Source organism: Xiphophorus couchianus, chromosome 15, assembly GCF_001444195.1.
Source record: "Xiphophorus couchianus chromosome 15, X_couchianus-1.0, whole genome shotgun sequence".
Taxonomy (NCBI): domain Eukaryota; kingdom Metazoa; phylum Chordata; class Actinopteri; order Cyprinodontiformes; family Poeciliidae; genus Xiphophorus; species Xiphophorus couchianus.
Window position 1 is genome coordinate 21,176,443 of NC_040242.1, and position 18,362 is coordinate 21,194,804.

Genomic DNA, 18,362 nt, shown 5'->3' on the forward strand with positions numbered 1-18,362 from the left:
TCGCTACAGAGAAGGTCGAGCGAAGAACATGTTTATGATTCTCTTGTTTCTCTACAGACCCCAATGCTACTAGTCCAACACATCTTCAGTGTGTCAACGTGAATGTTGATCAAGATACCTACTTTAGACCAAAATGTGGGAATGTATTTCTTACTGAAGCACCAAACAAGGATATATGTTATGTGAGTTTTTCATCAATATCTCTCTTTCTGTTGTACAACATAAATAAATATATTGATATAAATTTTTCTACAGGGCGACTCTGGTTCAGCAGTGGTGTTCAATGGGATGATTTATGGTGTGATTGCTGAAAGTAGTACAGGCTTTGCATGTCTGATATGCCAGACATATCAGACATGCATATGTCACAAACATCTACAATCATAGATGTTTGTGAATACATTGATTGGATAAAACAAACAATTGGGCTTAAATAAAACATAAACTATCATGAAACAAAATTCTCATCAAATTTCCTCAGATGTAATTTTATAGTTGTTTCTTCATTAATTTGTAGTTTGTAGAATTAGGATAAATGAATAGTTTTGTTTTTTCTCACCTGACCTTGACCTCCCTAATGGAGCTTTCTCTGCCTCAGAAATGAAAAATGAATCAATAAATGAATGAAATAGAAGCATTTCCTGTATGATCGTCTTTACATTCATGGTTCAGTTTGTTCAGTCGATATTTTCCCTGAACTGAGCCTAAAAACGTGACATGAGTTTTAAATCACACGAAGAGGAACACTAGAAGTAATTTAGTTATTCAGTTTTTGTCTTTATTTCACATCAGAAATGAACATGCAGCATCTAAACTCTGCAGCTCTGGAGTTGTTGTTCCTGATTTAATTCTAGAGAAGTTCAACTCCAAGACCAAAGAACTGTGCACAAAAATAATGAAACAGAAGTAGCATAATATAATAAAATCCTAATAATTTAAAAGTAATACAAGAAGTCCATCACATTTTTAATAAAGATACAAAGGAAATAAAAGTTTAATTAAAACAATTTAAATGTCAAAATCTGGAATGAAAGAGAAGTTTTAAGAAAATATTTTAAAATAGGTAAAACTAATTAGTGGTACCTTCTGGTTGCCACAAATTTAACATAAAAATGATAGAATTTTTTCCTGTATTGCAGTTAAAGTGTCACTTTCATAATAATTTTTACAATTGTTTTAAGGTCTTGTTCAACGTGCCCCTCCAAAGGTCTCTGCACGGCCCTGCTGGATTTGGTGGAATGAGACACACCTCTGGGTTCAATATCACAGACATAGACTGAGTCATGCCTGTGTAACACTACCTGGAACACGAAAGGCACAGATCTTCCATTCTAGAGAAACTTAATCCACTGTTTTGTCGTTTTTTTTAAACTACAAAAAAGCTAAAGATGGTAAAAGCTGTGTGGTTTAAAGAGTGTAATACTTTCTGAAACAAAGGGATTATACAACCTGAACTACACCAGTAGACATTGGTCTACTGGTAAGAGGTGTTATGTAATGTACAAATGTCCATAGCCTGAGTCAGTTAACCAAAGTGCCCTTCATAGTCGTAAACTGAGGGTTGGACATTCTGTTTTAGGATTTGCTGCAGGTATTCCAGGTTCTGCCACCATGTTTGTCTGTATGTATGATGCTGTTTCTCCTAAATCGTTTTAGTTTGGGAACTTTGTGGTGGTGCAGTTTATGGCACTGCTCCCCTGGTGAAAGATGATCCAGGGTTCTTCTTTGTGTGGATTCTGCATGCTTAACCCAACATGTTGTTTATGGCTGTTCTGGTGTACTGTTCACAATGTACCCCGATGCAACCCTGGATTGTTGAGCAGGTATTGAAAATGGGCGGATGTTTTAGTTCTACACCATCCAACAGGACAGAACCTTCTAAAGAATCCCACTTTTGTCTCGCCAGTACCCTGAATATGTCCCCAAAGATCATCGGATGTTTTTTTTAGCATATGTGCAATGGGACAGGGTGTTCTTTTGAGTCACTAGTGATTTTAGACTTGAAACTCTTCCAAGATACTATTCTTGCTGCTGAATCATGAACACTGACATTAACTGAGTAAAGCGAGGCCTGTAGTGCTTTAGGTGTTTGTCTTTTATGAATTCCAGGATAAATCGTTGATGCCCTATTGTCCAATCAATAGGCCATCACTCCAATAATTGGCCAGTCCTGTCATGTTCTGTGTTTTTCTGTGTATTTATTTAGAGTTTTCTGTGTCCCTGAGTCTTCATGTTGTCCTGTCCTCCCTTTGATTACTCCCAGGTGTTTCTCATTCCCTGATTACCCTCCTGTGTATTTAGTGTTACCTGTGTGTCTGTGTCTTTGTCGGGTTCTTGTCTAATGTGCGCTCAGTCCTTCGTGTTGTCCTTTCGTAAACCAGTTGCTACCGGCGTTGAGCCCTGGCTTCCGCTCAGTCGTGCTACCTGTGTTTTTGGACTTGTTTTGACTTCATTCCTTATTAAAACCATCATTTCTTGCTGCATCCTGGGTCTGCTGCGTCTGCCTCACCACCCCTCAACACCGCATTTCATGACAAGTCCAATAATTGGAACGTTCATTATTCATATATGCTTTTAATATGTATGGATAATGTCTCTGACTCTGGTTTACTAGATTCCCAAAGCTTTCAAAGTGGCTTTTCAACCCCTTCCAGGCTGAGAAATGTAAATGAAAAACATAGGCTCAGGTTGGACAGCATAGTTAAAATTTCTTTAGTAATAAAATCATATTTCGTAAAATGCATATTTAGTCTTTGGAGGGTATAGTTGTTTTGCAATGAGAGTTGTTTCCCACATTTTTAAGCATTTTTTAATCTAATACAGGGCTGATACAGGGCATACCTTCCTTAACCCCTTTTAGCCTTATAATTTGTATATCAGTCCATGTTACTTGGACACTAAGCCTTGACTAGAAAGATTTTACACCCAGATCACATAAAAGTTGAAAGGAAAAATCTGAGGTATGATTGGAAATATTTTTTCAAAAGTAATTTCCAAAAATCAGTCCTTATACTAATTACAGAAACACAAGCAATACCTTCAGCGCTGACAGGGTTGTCCCTTCTTCCACCAGTCCGCTGCCCTTTCATCACCACAACGTCCATTCAGTCCATTGTGTTCATTCCCAGAACCTCATCCATAAACATCAGAGCGTGCTGTCAACATTCAGCGTCCAGCTCTGTTGCGTCAGTGATATCAATGCGTTCATTCACATCCATGTTCAAAGTGAAAAGTTCTGGCAGGGAGCGCGTGTCGTGGGAAAATGAGAACATTCTGCTGCTTCCGGGGAACAATGGACAATCTGCCCCGGCTCTCTCTGCTGGTTTACTCTTCAGAATGACCTCAGCTTGACCCTTATTGTTGTGTACTTATTTACCAATTTTGATCAAAAACCTTAAATAAAGGATAAGTGTTCTACGTTGGAAAAGGTACTAAATACTGGGATAAATGTTGTTTGTACCCTTCTCTTGACTGATACCTTCCTACAGTGCAAACTGTCCACTAACTATGGCATTACTAAAGAATGCAAATGAGCTGATATCAGGACAATCCTTCAGGGACAGCAGAACTTTGACTATAGTCCATCAAATCAGCAAAGCATTCACTTAAGGGTGTGCAGACTTGTGCAATCAGGCTCCTGGAGTGTTTTTATCTTCTATATTTTCAGATTTGAGCCCCTGACTTTACATCAATGGTACTTTATCTAAGGTAAACTTAGATCTTTAATTTGAATTTTGTTTGTCTTCTAGAAAAAATACTCAGCAGTTCTATTAAGACTGAGACTATAGGGTTAAAAGGCTGCTGATTGGTCCAAGTCAGGGCTCCATCTTTTGGCCTTTCTAAGCAGAGAGATTCCAGACGTCTCAGCACTCTTAAACCATATGGTGCTAAGCACTGCGACAGCTGCTACTCAGCATGTTAAGGGAACAGTGCGATGGGCTAATGGCAGCTAAATACCTGCTCTTAATTGGCTGCTTGTTCATATCTGTGTCTCCTTCCTTGTGTGGTCAACAACCCCCGCTGTGATCCTCTAGACTAAAATCAGCCCTGTCATTTAGAAAATAAAAAAATGCAAAGCCATCAAAGACACAAAGCAGAAGAGGAAAAAAAGTGCAGTACCAGCATTTTCACACTACACACACACTTAGAAAAATCCACGCACACTGCATGGAGATATTGTCTGGAGCCACTGTAGCAGCCACCTCTGCTGATCAGCACTACATTAATCCATTTCAGTCCTTCTGCTGCCAGGGTTGGGCCTTTCCTGCCATCTCCTCCTCAATCCGCCTGCACCACTAAATACATGATCTGCCTAGGGCACAGGATGGCCAACCAATCAGAGACCATGATTCAAGGTGGGTTAAGCCTGGGGACAGGGCAATTTTATTTACCCTGACCTCAACCATCATCTCTGCATACAAAATGGACATGCATGAGGTATCTCTGAGTCCAAAGTCCAAACTCTTTCTGTCACAGATTCAAAAGAAAATGCTGACGAATATTAAAACTAAACAGAGCTCTGTGAGGTCTTTAGTTTTTTTGTGATTCCGCAACAGTGGGAATTCAGATAAATTCAACAAGTACCTGCATTTTGTTTGTGCGAACAAGTTAAGTAGGTAGGTTTGTTGAAAATCTTCCTCAAAAAATGGTCAAATTGAAAACATTGTGTTTCAGTAAGTGCTACCTCCCACCAGCAGGTGGCAGTAGTTCTTATGGGCTCGAAAGGCAAAGTTTTTCCCCTACCCGTGGTAAAACCCAGCATAAAAGTAACATCTGCTCTTTGTTCTCTAATGTTCCCTAAGAGTGTTTTCACACCTGACCGTCCCGTAGCCTCTGGGGGCGCTGCAACAAGAACCAATGAAGGAAACGACATGAACATTTCTGAATAAGAACTGAGCGGAACATCCTTCTTCACAAAATGCAAACAAAAATTAAATGTAGGATTTCTGTTTTTTCTTTCTCAAATGACCACAATCCATTTCTTCTGCTAGCTCTATATACACACATTTGTTTTGGTCGTATTTACCCAGAATGCCCTGCCCTATAGTCCACTTCCTGCTTTTGGTCCGGTCTTCCATCCAGTAGGCGTTCATACAACACAAACCATGCCAGATTTTACCTCCACCATGGTGAGAGATAAGTTTGTAAGCGGAGAGAGTTTGGTCCACATCAGAGTTCAATTAGACGTTCACACCTAACAAATGAACCAGACTTTCTAGAGAAACGGACTGGAGTTGGAATAAAGCGGACTAAACAGGGGTGGGATGAATGCATCTATTGTTTCACAGTGACGCCGTATTTTCTGTTGATCTATCTCATAATCTCATAAAATGCCTTGAGGTTTTTTAGGTGTAAAGTGACAAACTCTCATATGGAGGCATAAGCCTCTTTAGGTTTCCTGTCAGGACTTCCTCATGAAACAAAAACACCCACAGGGACACTCAAAGCCCGTCAATAGGACAAGAATTCTCAACCTCCAGCAGCAGTTACAGTGTGATTCATCCAGCGACATGTCCAGCTCTCCATCTAATCGCGTGCGAGCATCGGATGCCAGGGCAACACATGATTTAAACATAACCCCAATTGCTTCAACTTCCCTGTTTTTTTTTTCTCCGACAGTATAAAATAGTCTGAACATTTCCGGCATGTGATGGGCTGCCAAAGCAGTACGCATACTTCATCACGCAATGTTTGTTTGGTCCCCTCTGTCAAAAATGCTGAATCGTGTCCTGCATTTGTTTAGAATCGGGGCCACAGCTTCTTGGCTGGAGCACAAACCCAGTGGAAGTTAAGGACAAGTAAATCCAACCAGCGGACACATTAGATGAAGAACAGACAGCGGCAAATATGAGCGTCTTAACATTTCCAAACATCGTCCTAAAATAAACCGCTTGCAGACGCCCATCACCACAACCGGCCTGCCCTGACAAGATGTTTGTCTGTAAGGCGTTTGATATGGTTTCAGTCTTCTGACCTCTTTGATACGAATTTTAAGTCAGCATTAATGGATGTTTCCCAACTTCAACTGAAATCCCACAGAGGTGTTCACCAGGGATCCATTCTTGGTCATCCTATTTTTTCATATTACCTTCTTCAATTATTTTCTGTAAAAAATAACCGTTGTTTTGTTGTTGTTTCCTTTTTTTTATGCAGACAACTGTCAGGTTTATCTTCAGCTGAAGCACATTGCTCTGTCAAGCTGACTCTTGGATTGCTTTGTTGACAATTTGAGACACATGGCGCTCTCGCAAACAAGAAAAACACAATGACAAATTTGGGTGTAACGTTTCTTACTTTTACAGACTCAAATTCCCAGATTTCTCAATTTCTCAACAAACAGGTCCTTTTGAGACACTGAAAAAAATCACAGGGTAACTTACAGTACACGTTTATGGCGTCTACGGATGGATGGATGGATGGATCTTTATTGCATTTTCCCACATTTATCCATACCAGGAACACACCAGAGTACAGTACACCTCCAGTATTCACAGGGGTTAGGGTTACAATAATAAGTAAAAGGCTAAAAACTTTGTATTTTAATAGTTCAGACACCAAATATTCCTTAATCTGCATTCATATCGAGAGAATGTAGAATATTTTAGATATGCTCTGTGGAAAAACCCGCAAAGATTTGGAGAATTTATCTCCAAATATAGCTAATGATCCAGCTTTAGCAAACAGTTCAAGAATGAAATTCCTACAAAAAAAACTGCTACTTCTGTTGTTACTGTTACTTCATTAACAGTATATGCTGAGTCATGTTAAGTGCTACAAGTGGCTGTTTAAAACAAGTGTGTTACATAAAGTGTGCATGCATGGGTGGAACGGCTTTGGCAGACACTAGGTTGTCATTACTGTTCAATTAAAGTATGGCTCACAACACACCCAGTCAAATCAAAATTACATCAAAAGTACACACATAAGTACTTCCACAAATACACACACACACACACATATACACGTTTGCCTGGCACCTGTTGCAGTGTGTCCCAATGCCATCGTCCAGCACAGCTGAGAGAAAGAGGTTCTGTTTAGACTCATTCACACTGCATTTATCACTGACAATAACTGCCAACGATTATTTGTCGGGATGCTTCCCCTTCTCTGCTAATGACAGAAGCTAGGAGCTCTGCCAGCTGAGCTGTGTTCTTCCTTTGAGGTTGAAAAATGACATCTGAACTGTTAACTTTGGGTGTTCGGGATGTCTTTGTTGAACAATTTCATACACTGTGGGTATGTTGGAAGTAAAGTCACTGCATTAAGAGGGATTTTAAGCATAAAGCTAAAGATTATAGACAAACCGAAAACCTAATTTAGAGTCAGAATTTAGCACCGACAGTTTCCTGATTGACTTTTTCAAATTTTGTGACATTAACAACTAGCCTGATTGTGCTAGGCATTCGATTCTCATCTCCCCTCAGTTCTTTGTCTGGGATTAGTCCCATTGAGCTGGATTTCTCAGGATGTATTTCATCCTGGCCAAACAGCAAACAGAAGGAGAAGTTATAAGTGATGACGTTGGATTTCTGCACTGTCTTTTTAATTGTAGTCTGGCTAGTTTGGCAACGGCAGCGGGGGAAGTGAACAAAGCCATTCAGTCCAGAGACAGGCACCAGCCCCACTGTTAGCCTGAAAGGTAACGCAACTAAAAATAATGGATGGGGGGATTTCTGAACACCGCAATAAAAAATAAAAAAAATCATCAAAACACAAAACTTAACTTCTACTCATTTCGTTATGCCGCCACCACAAACGTCTGTATTTATTGGGATTTCATGTGATAGACTAAAGTAGTCTGTTTTGTAGCATGATGGTCATTTCACAATGGAGTCAGTGTGATCAGGGCGGATCAAGTATTAATTTTGAAAATCACATCTAATTCTCCATCCAGTTCATCTATTATGTACTACTTTGTGTTGGTCCATCACATAAGATCCCAATAAACTTCTAAATGGGTGTGAATCCGCAGAGCAAATGCACATTTTTTGCATTTAATCAATTGTAAATTACTGTCACAGATTCGTCATCAACATATGTTTACCAGTAATGCCCGGTGATGCATATTCAAGGATCACCATGGTAACACAAGTATACCTAGATTTGAGAATAGCATAATCAATACTTAGATGTACATTTGTTTTATGATTTATATTCAAATACTAACCGAACAAAATCTGTTTAACAAGAAAAACAAATAATGTATTTTTATATAATAAATATATTCAGAAAGCAAGGAGTTAACCTGCAATTATGACTGGATGTCATCTATCAATCTATAGACTTACTTAAAATTCGAATGATTTTCTCTTTTTTTATGATTACAATGAATCCAACAAATTCTATATCTGGACAATAAACCAACAAACATATCTTTGCAGCCTTTTTGGGACTGATTCTGGATAACAATAGACTGCAGGCTGCCCTTTCTTTGTCACCAACTGCAAACTTTTTTCCCCTTTTGTTCTGTTCACCCACTGTTAAATTTCCACCCAAGAATGCTTTTTACTTACAATAAAATAAAATATCTTTATGACCATTTCTCTCTCTCTTTTTTATTTTTTTATTTATTTTTTTTTTTTACCATTTGACAGTCATTTCAGTCAATTGATTTCAAGTTGATTCAGAAATTTTTCACAAAAACACGCGCTGTCCCTTTAAATGGAGAACCTGCCGAAGCAGCCCCTTAGAATAAACAATGAAAAGCAGTCCGTGGAGAGAGTTGGGTGGATATGTGATGCACTCACCACGGCGGACACATGGATGACAGACATCATCCTGAATCAGAGAGCACGGATGCGGGTCGAGCAAACGTCCTTGTCCAAGTTGTCTGCTTGAGTAACACGTCTCATCTCTAGATGTTACTGATCATCATCACCGCGGTCCTCCTCAGCACACCGGAGGAGGGGGAGCTGGTCGGGGCTCTGGGCTGCTCTGTTTTATACTCTGTGTCTCCGGGTGGAGCGGGCTGAGGGCTCGATTCACTCAGGACGCTGCGCTTAATTCCCATAGCGATGATGGATGCCGCCTCGCCCCTGCCGGTTCAGTCGGTGTGCAGTGCGGCTCGCTGCCCGCTGCAGAACCTCCACAGACAAGCGCAGCGCTGACGTAAAGCTGGTGGGCGGGACCTAGCGGGTCGTCTCGCCAATGGCAGCTCCGCGAGAGGCACGCACGTGCACCGAGCCGCAATTGTGAATCGAGGAGGGAGGAGACGAAGATCCCCCGGTGAGATCTGTAATGTCATGTCCTCAGTGTGAGGAGACTGTGGGATGAGAGACCGACACTGTGTGACAGTCTGAGGCCAGGAACTTGTAATAAATACCTCTCCCAGTCCCATTAGGCCCACCCGGCTTGTTCCACTGGTAGTCAAGGCTCAAGCTGTTCTTCAATAAATCAAACTCCACCCTCCTTAATTCTGAAAAAAAAGATATAGCCTATGTACGTACCATTTGTAATGTTACACGGTCACACTTTAAAAAAATAACATCATTTTTTAGATTATTTAACTTGTCATGAAGAGAGACGCATTGTTTGTCAGTAAGCTAACTGGTATGTTATAATGTCAATCACGCTAGCCTGCAAACTAGCAATATTTACCTTGCTAGCTAAATATTTAGGTCCAAGCTAAATATTTAGTTTGAAAACTAAATACTTAGTTTTAAAAATAAATGTTTAGTTTGGAACATAAATATTCTGTTTGTTTATTAAATCTTTAATTTTGGAACTAAATTTTTAGTTACCAAAAAAGTCAAACTGGTTGGAGACAGTTTCTTGCCCCAGACTGAATCTCTGATGAACACGATGAACACCTTACAACTAGAGTGATCTACTTCTTTACAGTGAAACTATTTTTGCACGGTCACAACTATCACATTTACTATCTGTCACTATCTAATAACCAAATAGTGGCAGCAAAGCATTTATTCTATTTCCTCTGAAGCTGATTCTGATTTTATATCCAGCTTTTACAATTGCTTCAGCCTAACCTTACAACAAGCACTCAGGCAACTGTGTGTACTTCCCCCTGTAGCTAATGTTAGGTGGATAGTCTGCATCCTCACACAGCGTCATTAAGCTTTGCTGAGTCCTATCAATCATACGATCGTATTCAGAAAGACTTGTGTTTCCATTAAATCAGACTGATAATATTCCCTAAATCATCAATTAGGAATTTATTATGAAAGCTGAAGCAATTTTAGAAAGTGCTTACTAACAGAACCATGCATGCATGAATAATTTAACAGGCCTGTTGACTGCATGCTTAAAAGCTCCTGTTTACAAATAGCCTGCAAATCTCTATTTGCTGTAGAAAGGAGGTAATCTCTATCCTTTGATAGGATTTTTATGTGTAACACCCATGCAGTGAGCTGCTTCAATGCACTGAGAGCCCAAAGTCGTTTAGACTGTGACAAATATGAAGAGATAACAGGATTTTTGTCTCTTGATCTATCACAAGACAGCTTCATTGTGTTAACCTGATATCTTGTGGTGTCAGAAGTCCCTTCACCTTGTCATGCAACAGATTTGTTCTCAGATTGCGGCTGACTGGGTAAGGCTCAGTGTGCCATTAAGTTGGCATTGTAAAAATGAGTCCCTATGTGATAATAAATTCATAACAGATCAGTTCAATTTTAGCTCAAGGCATGTTAATGCACACGACTGGCATTAATGTCTTCAAGAAATGCCCTTCAGTCTTCCACGCCCTTCAGTCTTTCCCCATAGAGTTTACATGTTCTAACCTTGCATGCATGGGTTTACCCCAGGTACTGCAGACAGTCACATCCAAAGACACATGTTAAGTTAACTGGTTACTCGAAATTACCCTTAATGTTGAGAAACCAATTGTTTCTCCTTTTGTCTTTATGCTGATGAACTGGTGTACCCCGCCTCTTGTCCAAAGACATGCACCACCCCCTTGTGATCCTTCAAGGACAATGGATGCATATTCCAGATAATGTTTCTAGCCTCATTAAGTAATTCATTGAGCAAAGATAACACAAGCTAGCCTACAAGGCAGACATGAGGTACGTGTAGAACCTATGAAACACAAAACTAAACAGTTTGCTGTCCATTATTTAACAGCATAATTTAACAATTTCCCATGACTTTAGCCTGCATGTCAGGTCAGAGGTGGCCTGCCTGGTTATTGCCTTACTGCGCTATTCCGCTTGACTCAAATCTCGCTTACAGCGAGTCAACGGGTTTCTCCCGTTGACTTGGTTTTCCTCCAGTATATTTTCTCCCAGGCTAAGCAGCGAACAGAAGAAGAAGCTTTGAATGATGATTTTCTGCGCTCTTTTAGAATTGCAGTATGCCTGCAGTTTTAGCAATGACAGCAGAGGAAATGAGGGAAGTTGTTCAGTTGGTCGCGCTTCCAAATATTGAATTAACATTAGCAGCCATCTTGTTTGGGCTGGAAATGGCACATTACATAATGTCACAGACAAACATTAGCAATTAGGTAACATTTGAAATATCAACATAGTCCACGTCTCCGGCAAGACGATAGTGGAGAGCTCAGTGCAGAGCCTCTGTATGAGGCAACATATAGAACAAGGAGCTGGTTTTTACCAGGGTAGGTCAGAGATGGTCAGGTCTGGTCCTTCAGGGCCGGTGTCCATGTTTTAGTTGTGCTCCTGATCCTACAATAATGATTCATTCCTGATTTATTCCTCAGCCTGCTGCCTAGGCAGGTGAGAGGTACTGACCCATTTATTGAAATCGGGTTAGCTAAAGCACAGAAGCACCTAAAACATACAGAACACTGGCGGTGGAGAACTGGAGTGCCTCTGTGTAAGGTGCTTCTTGCATTCACAAGCACCTGTTGGCAGCCATGTCTTTATTGGACTAATCCCTCAATCTGAATCTGAGACACCAACTGTCGGACATCCAGTGTCCCATATGTTTGAGCGGAGCAAACCCTCCAGCTTTTTGCCAGGCAGGCGCTCAGTCATCTGCTGAGCCAAAACCGCCGTCCGTACGCTTTGGGCCCTGCTGTCACGTATCCAAACGTAAGGGGAGGGCATCGGCTAATTAGCCCCAGTCAGGCACGCGACCTGCGCGCACGCGACGACCTGCGCGCACGCGACGTTTCTCCAAATAGCAGCAGCGGATAAAAGGGTAGAGCACCATCTGCCCCGCACGTGGAGCAGAAAGGCGTGGATACAAACCGAAGGAGGGGCTGATTGGGAGGGGGACGAGATAACGGGATGAAAGATGCTACTCTGATTTAACTGCAGGGGGGGCGAGCTGAGATTAAGTGGGTCACTGACTCAGCATTTAGAAAGGAAAATCCATGGTGAGTGGAACGTTAAGGCTGAATCATCTATGCCCGAAATACATGACTGTATATGAGCCACGCCAGAGAGGGTTTTGGTCCTCGCTGCTCACTCGTGCCGCAGAGCAGCGCCGAGTTGCTTGTCGGCTCTGCCGGGCTGGTATGGCTGCGGGGGCCCACACAGAGCCTCGCGCTGCGGTGAAGTTGCCTTTTATAGAACTGGAGTTAAAACAGCCTATTATGTGGGGAAATGGAGATCCACGTGTGGAGATGTAAAGAGGGTGCACCAGGCTGAGCGAGAGGCAGGGAGAGAGTGCTTCCCGTCACCGGGGCATTTGTGCACGCGTTTTCCTTTTTATGAGCGCCTCTTAAACCAGATATGCTACAAAAGCTTCCACAGTGGTCTAACTCTCTTTCTCTTTCTCTCTCTCTCTCTGACACACACACACACACACACGCTCAAAAACCCAAACCCAATGAGCTTCCATCCAAGCATTTACTATCAGCAGCCCACCCTGACACAAACAAGCACATTGGCAAACATTTAAATCAATGCTGCTGTAATTCCCTCTGAAGGATAATTCCAGTTTATTACAGCCTCGGTCTATTATTTTCATAGCTTAATCGACATCTGTTAAAAGAAGTCAGGCAGAGAAAAGAACACAAATAGCAAACTAAATTTTAAAGGATTAAGAAAAGAACTTGCATTCTCGTCTACTAATACTGTAAAAAAAAAACAAAAAAAACATCTGTATGATGATTTTACTGGTTTGTTTGGTGTGTCCTTGTAGCTTTGTCACAGAATAACAGCTGCGTTTCCATTACAAATGTGCTCAAAACTTTGTCAGTATTAAACTAATGTTGAAAAATCAGAATTTCACAATGGGGGCGTTTCCATTTAATAAAACATTAAAATCACACATGAATATATCTGTTCAAATAATAAATACTAAAAACAAAAAACATGCCATAGTATCCTACCACTTCCTGTTGTCTTTTTTGCACCTGTGAACGTTGCAGCTTTATGAAATAAACCAATTTGAAATGAGTGACAAATCAACTCATCTTAGCTGCAAAACGTTTTGTTGAAAAACGCTTTTTTTTTCTAAATTGGCATGTTTCAATTTAGCAAATTTATTTTACGAAATGTCAAACTGCACAATTATGGGGTCAATGGAAATGCATCTGCTAAGACACAATAGGCACACGCACAATTGAGCTTAAGGATAATTTAGAGTAACAAATTAGCTGTGCCTGTTGCAACTCAGTAAGTGTTAAAAAAAAACATTTCTATTTTCTAAACCAGAATAACAGGAATTTGCAAAACAAATAATTCTTTGGAGTAAGAAATGTCAAAACAATAACTTTCTACAGTTGAACAGAAACAAAACTGAAGTTAGAATCTTTGGATCTAAAGAAGAACAATCTAGAGTCACAACATAGCTTCAGCTATTGTAACTAGAAACTGGAGATCAGGCCCAAAATCTGGGAGTAGTGATGGACTCAGATCTGAACCTTCAGAAACACATAAAGACAATTACAAAGTCAGCCTTCTACCACCTGAAGAACATTTCCAGGATTAAAAGACTAAGATTCCAACAGGATCTAGAGAAACTCATCCATGCTTTTATAGTCGCATTGATTACAGAAGCTCAGACTCTCTGTAGAACAAGAGGCTAGTTTTATATGTGCTATACTAATAAACTTGACTTGACTGACTCAACTGCAGTATTTGGTAGTTATTTGATGTAGTTTCTTTTAAAACTGCATGACTTGGGTCAAATTCCTTCAATGCATATGCTTCATAAAGTAGTTCACAGGTATTTTGGGACATTGCTCCTGAAAGAACTGACTGGAACTGAAATCAGGACTTTGTGATACCCACTCCAGAAACATGCACTTGTTCTCATTGAGCCATTTTGTGACTAAATTTGGTATGATAAGAGTTCTTGACCAGATGTTGCCTTTAGGGAACAAAGGCAAGATGAAGATAGACTTTATGTCCCACTGACTACATCAAATCCTTCCATAAAACACAGGTTTGACAGCATTATGCAGTGGGCCTGCTTTCTGGAGGAACAGGTAGGCAAAATTTGATGGGAAGATGGATGGAGCAACATGCAGGGCAATCCTGGGAGAAAACCTGTTAGAGGCCACAGAAGACTTGATTGCCTGTACCTGTGTTTGCATGACTCTCTTGGGTTTTCTTGTAAAAACCTCATTGTTCGTCCCTATCCTTGGTGCATGACTTACTGTAAGGCATGTTTACAGTTCATTGTTCTTGATTTTACAAGAACAATTGAGTTTTCCTGTAAAAACGTAATTCCATCTTGGGTGCACGGCTTACTGTAAAGCGTATTGATGATGTGTGAGATGACAGGTGGCTGCCAGTAGGTGGTGAGTTCCTGTACTCCCAAAGCAAGTACACCTTAATTGGAAAGACTTTTATTGACTCTGGAAAGCTTGTGGAAACCCAAAGAAAGGAGGCCAACATGGAACACAGCAGATGTTTTACGGCTTCAATATATTTATAATCCACGATTGTTAATATCCAAACTGCCATTCACCTCCTGCTTTTGTGTGTGCAGGTGGGGAACCTCTTGTGCGAAGCATTCTGTTTCCATTTCCTTCTGCTTGTGAGCGTTCGCCTGACTTCAAAGCGACCACCCAGGACGCGAGTAAAAGAGGTTTCGTTAAAAGTGCTAACCGAGTGCTGTTGATTTGTTTTCAATCCGCTGCTCCCTCTCGAGCAACCCGCTTTTCATCCAGATGACAAAAAATAATGCTCAAAGGCAGGGTTTTGGAATTTTGAGGTTTTCTTTGGCAACTGATGGAACAAAGTCAAACTCAAGTGTTCCTCCCAGGAGGTCTGCGATGTCTGAAAAGAGGCATAATGTGTTTATACCCACATCAACAAGGAGGTGATTGCTGCTCTGCTGGGTTCACCATATCAGTGTAAGCCTAAATTACAACCTAACAACCTCTTTGTAATGTTCCAGCCACTGACTGATGAATGGATGGACACAGATTAGGAGTTAGTGGGTGGTGCAGGTTTCCCACCCTCAGGATAGTTTTGAGCAATTATCCTTCCACACAGGGTCCAACTGGTGTTTTTGGGAAGGGGAAGTTGTTTGTTTATGCAGTCCCAGTAAATTATGTACTCCATCACATGCTGCAGTGACTCTCAAAAGTCTACACATCCCTGCTAAGATGCCACGTTTTTATGGTGTAAAAATGAAGGCATGAAGGAAAATGAAAATGAAGGAAGATTAAAACTATCCTTTGCATACAATGTGACACGTACAACTCTAATAACTCAACAAAATAAAACAGCTGTAATAAGGCATTTAATCTTCAGCATGCTAGCGGCAACCAGAAAGGTTTTACTCAAAACTGCTTTGGAACTTCTTATAACAGTGGTCTCAAACTCCAGTCCTTAAAGGCCGGTGTCCTGTTTGCAACATTTGTTACATGTTCAGTTTTCACACTGCACTGCATAAAACAATCCAAACCCTTTGAAATGCCTGTTTACCCCCGTGCCTGTGCAACCGCTGTCATGTTCGAGGGTAGGCTTCAGACCCACATGCAGAATCAGACCCGGGAAGCAACGGTAAGTTAAGAATTTATATACGAAGTGTACAGTCACAGGTATCTTGCAGATGATTCTTTGGGTCAGATCCGGGGTTCGTCTGGAAGCGGAGAGTCATTGACTGTGCGAGGGGTGGACAGAATGTCTGACAGGACAGCAGGAGAAATTAGCTTCTCAACGGGGGGAGGGAGAAGGAGCAGGTTGGATCCAGGCAACCAGTTGGGAGGTCCGAGGCAAGTTTCTCCAGCAGGAATGAACTGTGGGCTGGAGCGAGCAGGCAGGTGAGGTTTGGATCTGCAGGTGGGATTACAGGTTTGGGGGGTCTGGCTTATACCTGGGAATGAGAGACAGAGAACTAGTGAGGGAAGCAGAGAACAAGCTGAGGCGTTCTCAAGAAGTTCACAAATAACTGGAGTTTCTCAGGAGAAGGTCTAGCAAGCTAGAGACTATTGTGAGGGAGTCATCATCCAGCAGAGAGGTGAGGTCCGGCAACTCTTTAAATCCTCTCTGGCTGATGATCCCAACAAGCTGCAGGTGTGCAGCTCTGCTCCAGGCCACTCCCAGCAGGAAGCCAATGGGGAGAGACACTTTCATAAACCCAGATCCTGACAGCCGCTGCACCAAGAAGTACTACAGGAAGTGACACAAATATCACAGAAGAAGACATAAGCGCAACTTCCTCCTTCACAAAACATAAACAAAAATGGAGTAGCGTCAGTTTTTAGTAGTTGCAGGATTTCTCATATGCCTTTGGTAAAAGACCACAGGCCATTTCTCCATTTAATGCTAAACACAAGTGTTTGTTTTAGCTGTATTTACCCAGAATGCTCTACGCTACAGTCCATTTCCTACTTTTGGAGCGGTCTCCGGTCCATTTGCATCCACATATCCATTCGAACCGAGTTAAAGTTCACTTCAATAAAACACCATGGTTTTTAGAGAGGCCAGAGTTAGCTTTTTTGGTCTGCATGAGGGTTCAATTACACATTCACACCTCTCCAAACAAACCCGACTTTCTAGACAAATGAACTACAGTTCAATAAAAGTGGACTAAACAGGATTAGTGTGAATGCACTGAAACCTTTGAGGCCCAGAAACGTGCCTCTTCTGATTCAAGTTAAGTTTCAAAACATTGGAAGATTTTAACCAGGCCTAGACATTTTCTTTGTCTTACTCCCTTAGCCAAAGCACTTGCATAATAAAAGACTGACACTTCACACTTCACTTCACAGTTAATTGCTTCTTAGTGTTGGTCTATGACAGGGAAGTACCCAAAAAATACACAGAAGCTAAAAATGAAATGTATGAGTTAAGAAAGCAGTGTAGCTACAAATAGCACATTTCATTGAGCAATGACATAGTTTCAATCTACATGTGACTACATTTAGTTCAAATACAGATGTGACACTGTTATTCAAACCCAGTAAGTTTTATGCAGAACTTGAAAGTTTAGGACAGGTCTTACAGTAAGTCCATCATAAGCCAGATGGTGCACTCACACCTAAATCTTGTAGAAATCCAAATTTGGCATCTGACTAAGTTGGACATAATGCCTTAACCTCTGTTTCCTTTCATCTATTTCCTCCATAAACTTTGAATTCTGCAGCCCCAGTGTTTTATTACTGTTTCCTCCTGAGCAGACTGCAATAAAAAAGAGTACAGTGACCTCTTCTGGACAAAGACTGCCACAGCAGATCAAATGAGCCACCAAAATGTTGCTTTGTTTAGAGATGCTCTTCATTCTGACAGATAAAGCATACTGCTGAATGTGCAACATGCCTATAAAACACATGAAGAAACACACAAAACGAAGAAGTGAGTGACATCGTTTGAAGGTAACTGTTATTTTGACAAATCCACTTAAACAAGCCGGACGGTTCAGCTTTCATCCTCATTTCAGCTCACTTTTTAAAATGATGACTATATTTCTTGTTTATGAAGCCACCTCTAACAAATAGTGTTTCACTGTAGTAACACTCTACCTATTCAATGTATGAAAGACACGTTTAATTGGATTAATATGCATTTGGTTAAAACTGTAGCGGATGGTGAGATTCATTAAACATTCTCCTTTAGAACTGCTGCAGGAACAGATCTCTCAGCTCTGCTAGAGACTCCTTACAATTGTCATATTTGTATTTTTAAAGACATAAATACAGAGCAAGCTTAGTGAAAATGGAGCAATTGCAGTAAAACAAAAACTTAACAGGCGTAGGTAGCAAACAGGTAGAATGACGGACGATGAATAATTAATGTGAAGTATATATTTAGCGTCCCAAACCACACTCCATTCCACTTGGAGGTGGTAATGCATGTAGACGCTGGTTGACAACTGTCACTAAACACCAAGAAGATGAATTAACTGTAGCAGCTGAATGGAGACTCAAACAACAAATCAGGGGGAAAATAACAACACTGGTCTAAGAGTACAACATTGAAATGTACCAAGAACTGAAAACAAGAATAAACTAAAGAACTAGATACAACTGAATAAGC

General features: G+C 40.9%; 1 protein-coding gene across 1 annotated transcript in view; it reads right to left on the reverse strand.

The window, feature by feature from the left end:
* tnfrsf21 (tumor necrosis factor receptor superfamily, member 21) overlaps nt 1–9,120 on the reverse strand; it is a 44,746-nt gene extending 35,626 nt beyond the window's left edge. The window contains exon 1 of the mRNA XM_028040450.1: nt 8,748–9,120. Coding sequence (XP_027896251.1) covers nt 8,748–8,777 — 30 coding nt within the window. The 5' untranslated portion in view covers nt 8,778–9,120. The remainder of the gene's footprint in view (nt 1–8,747) is intronic.
* Between the last annotated feature and the right edge of the window lie 9,242 nt (nt 9,121–18,362).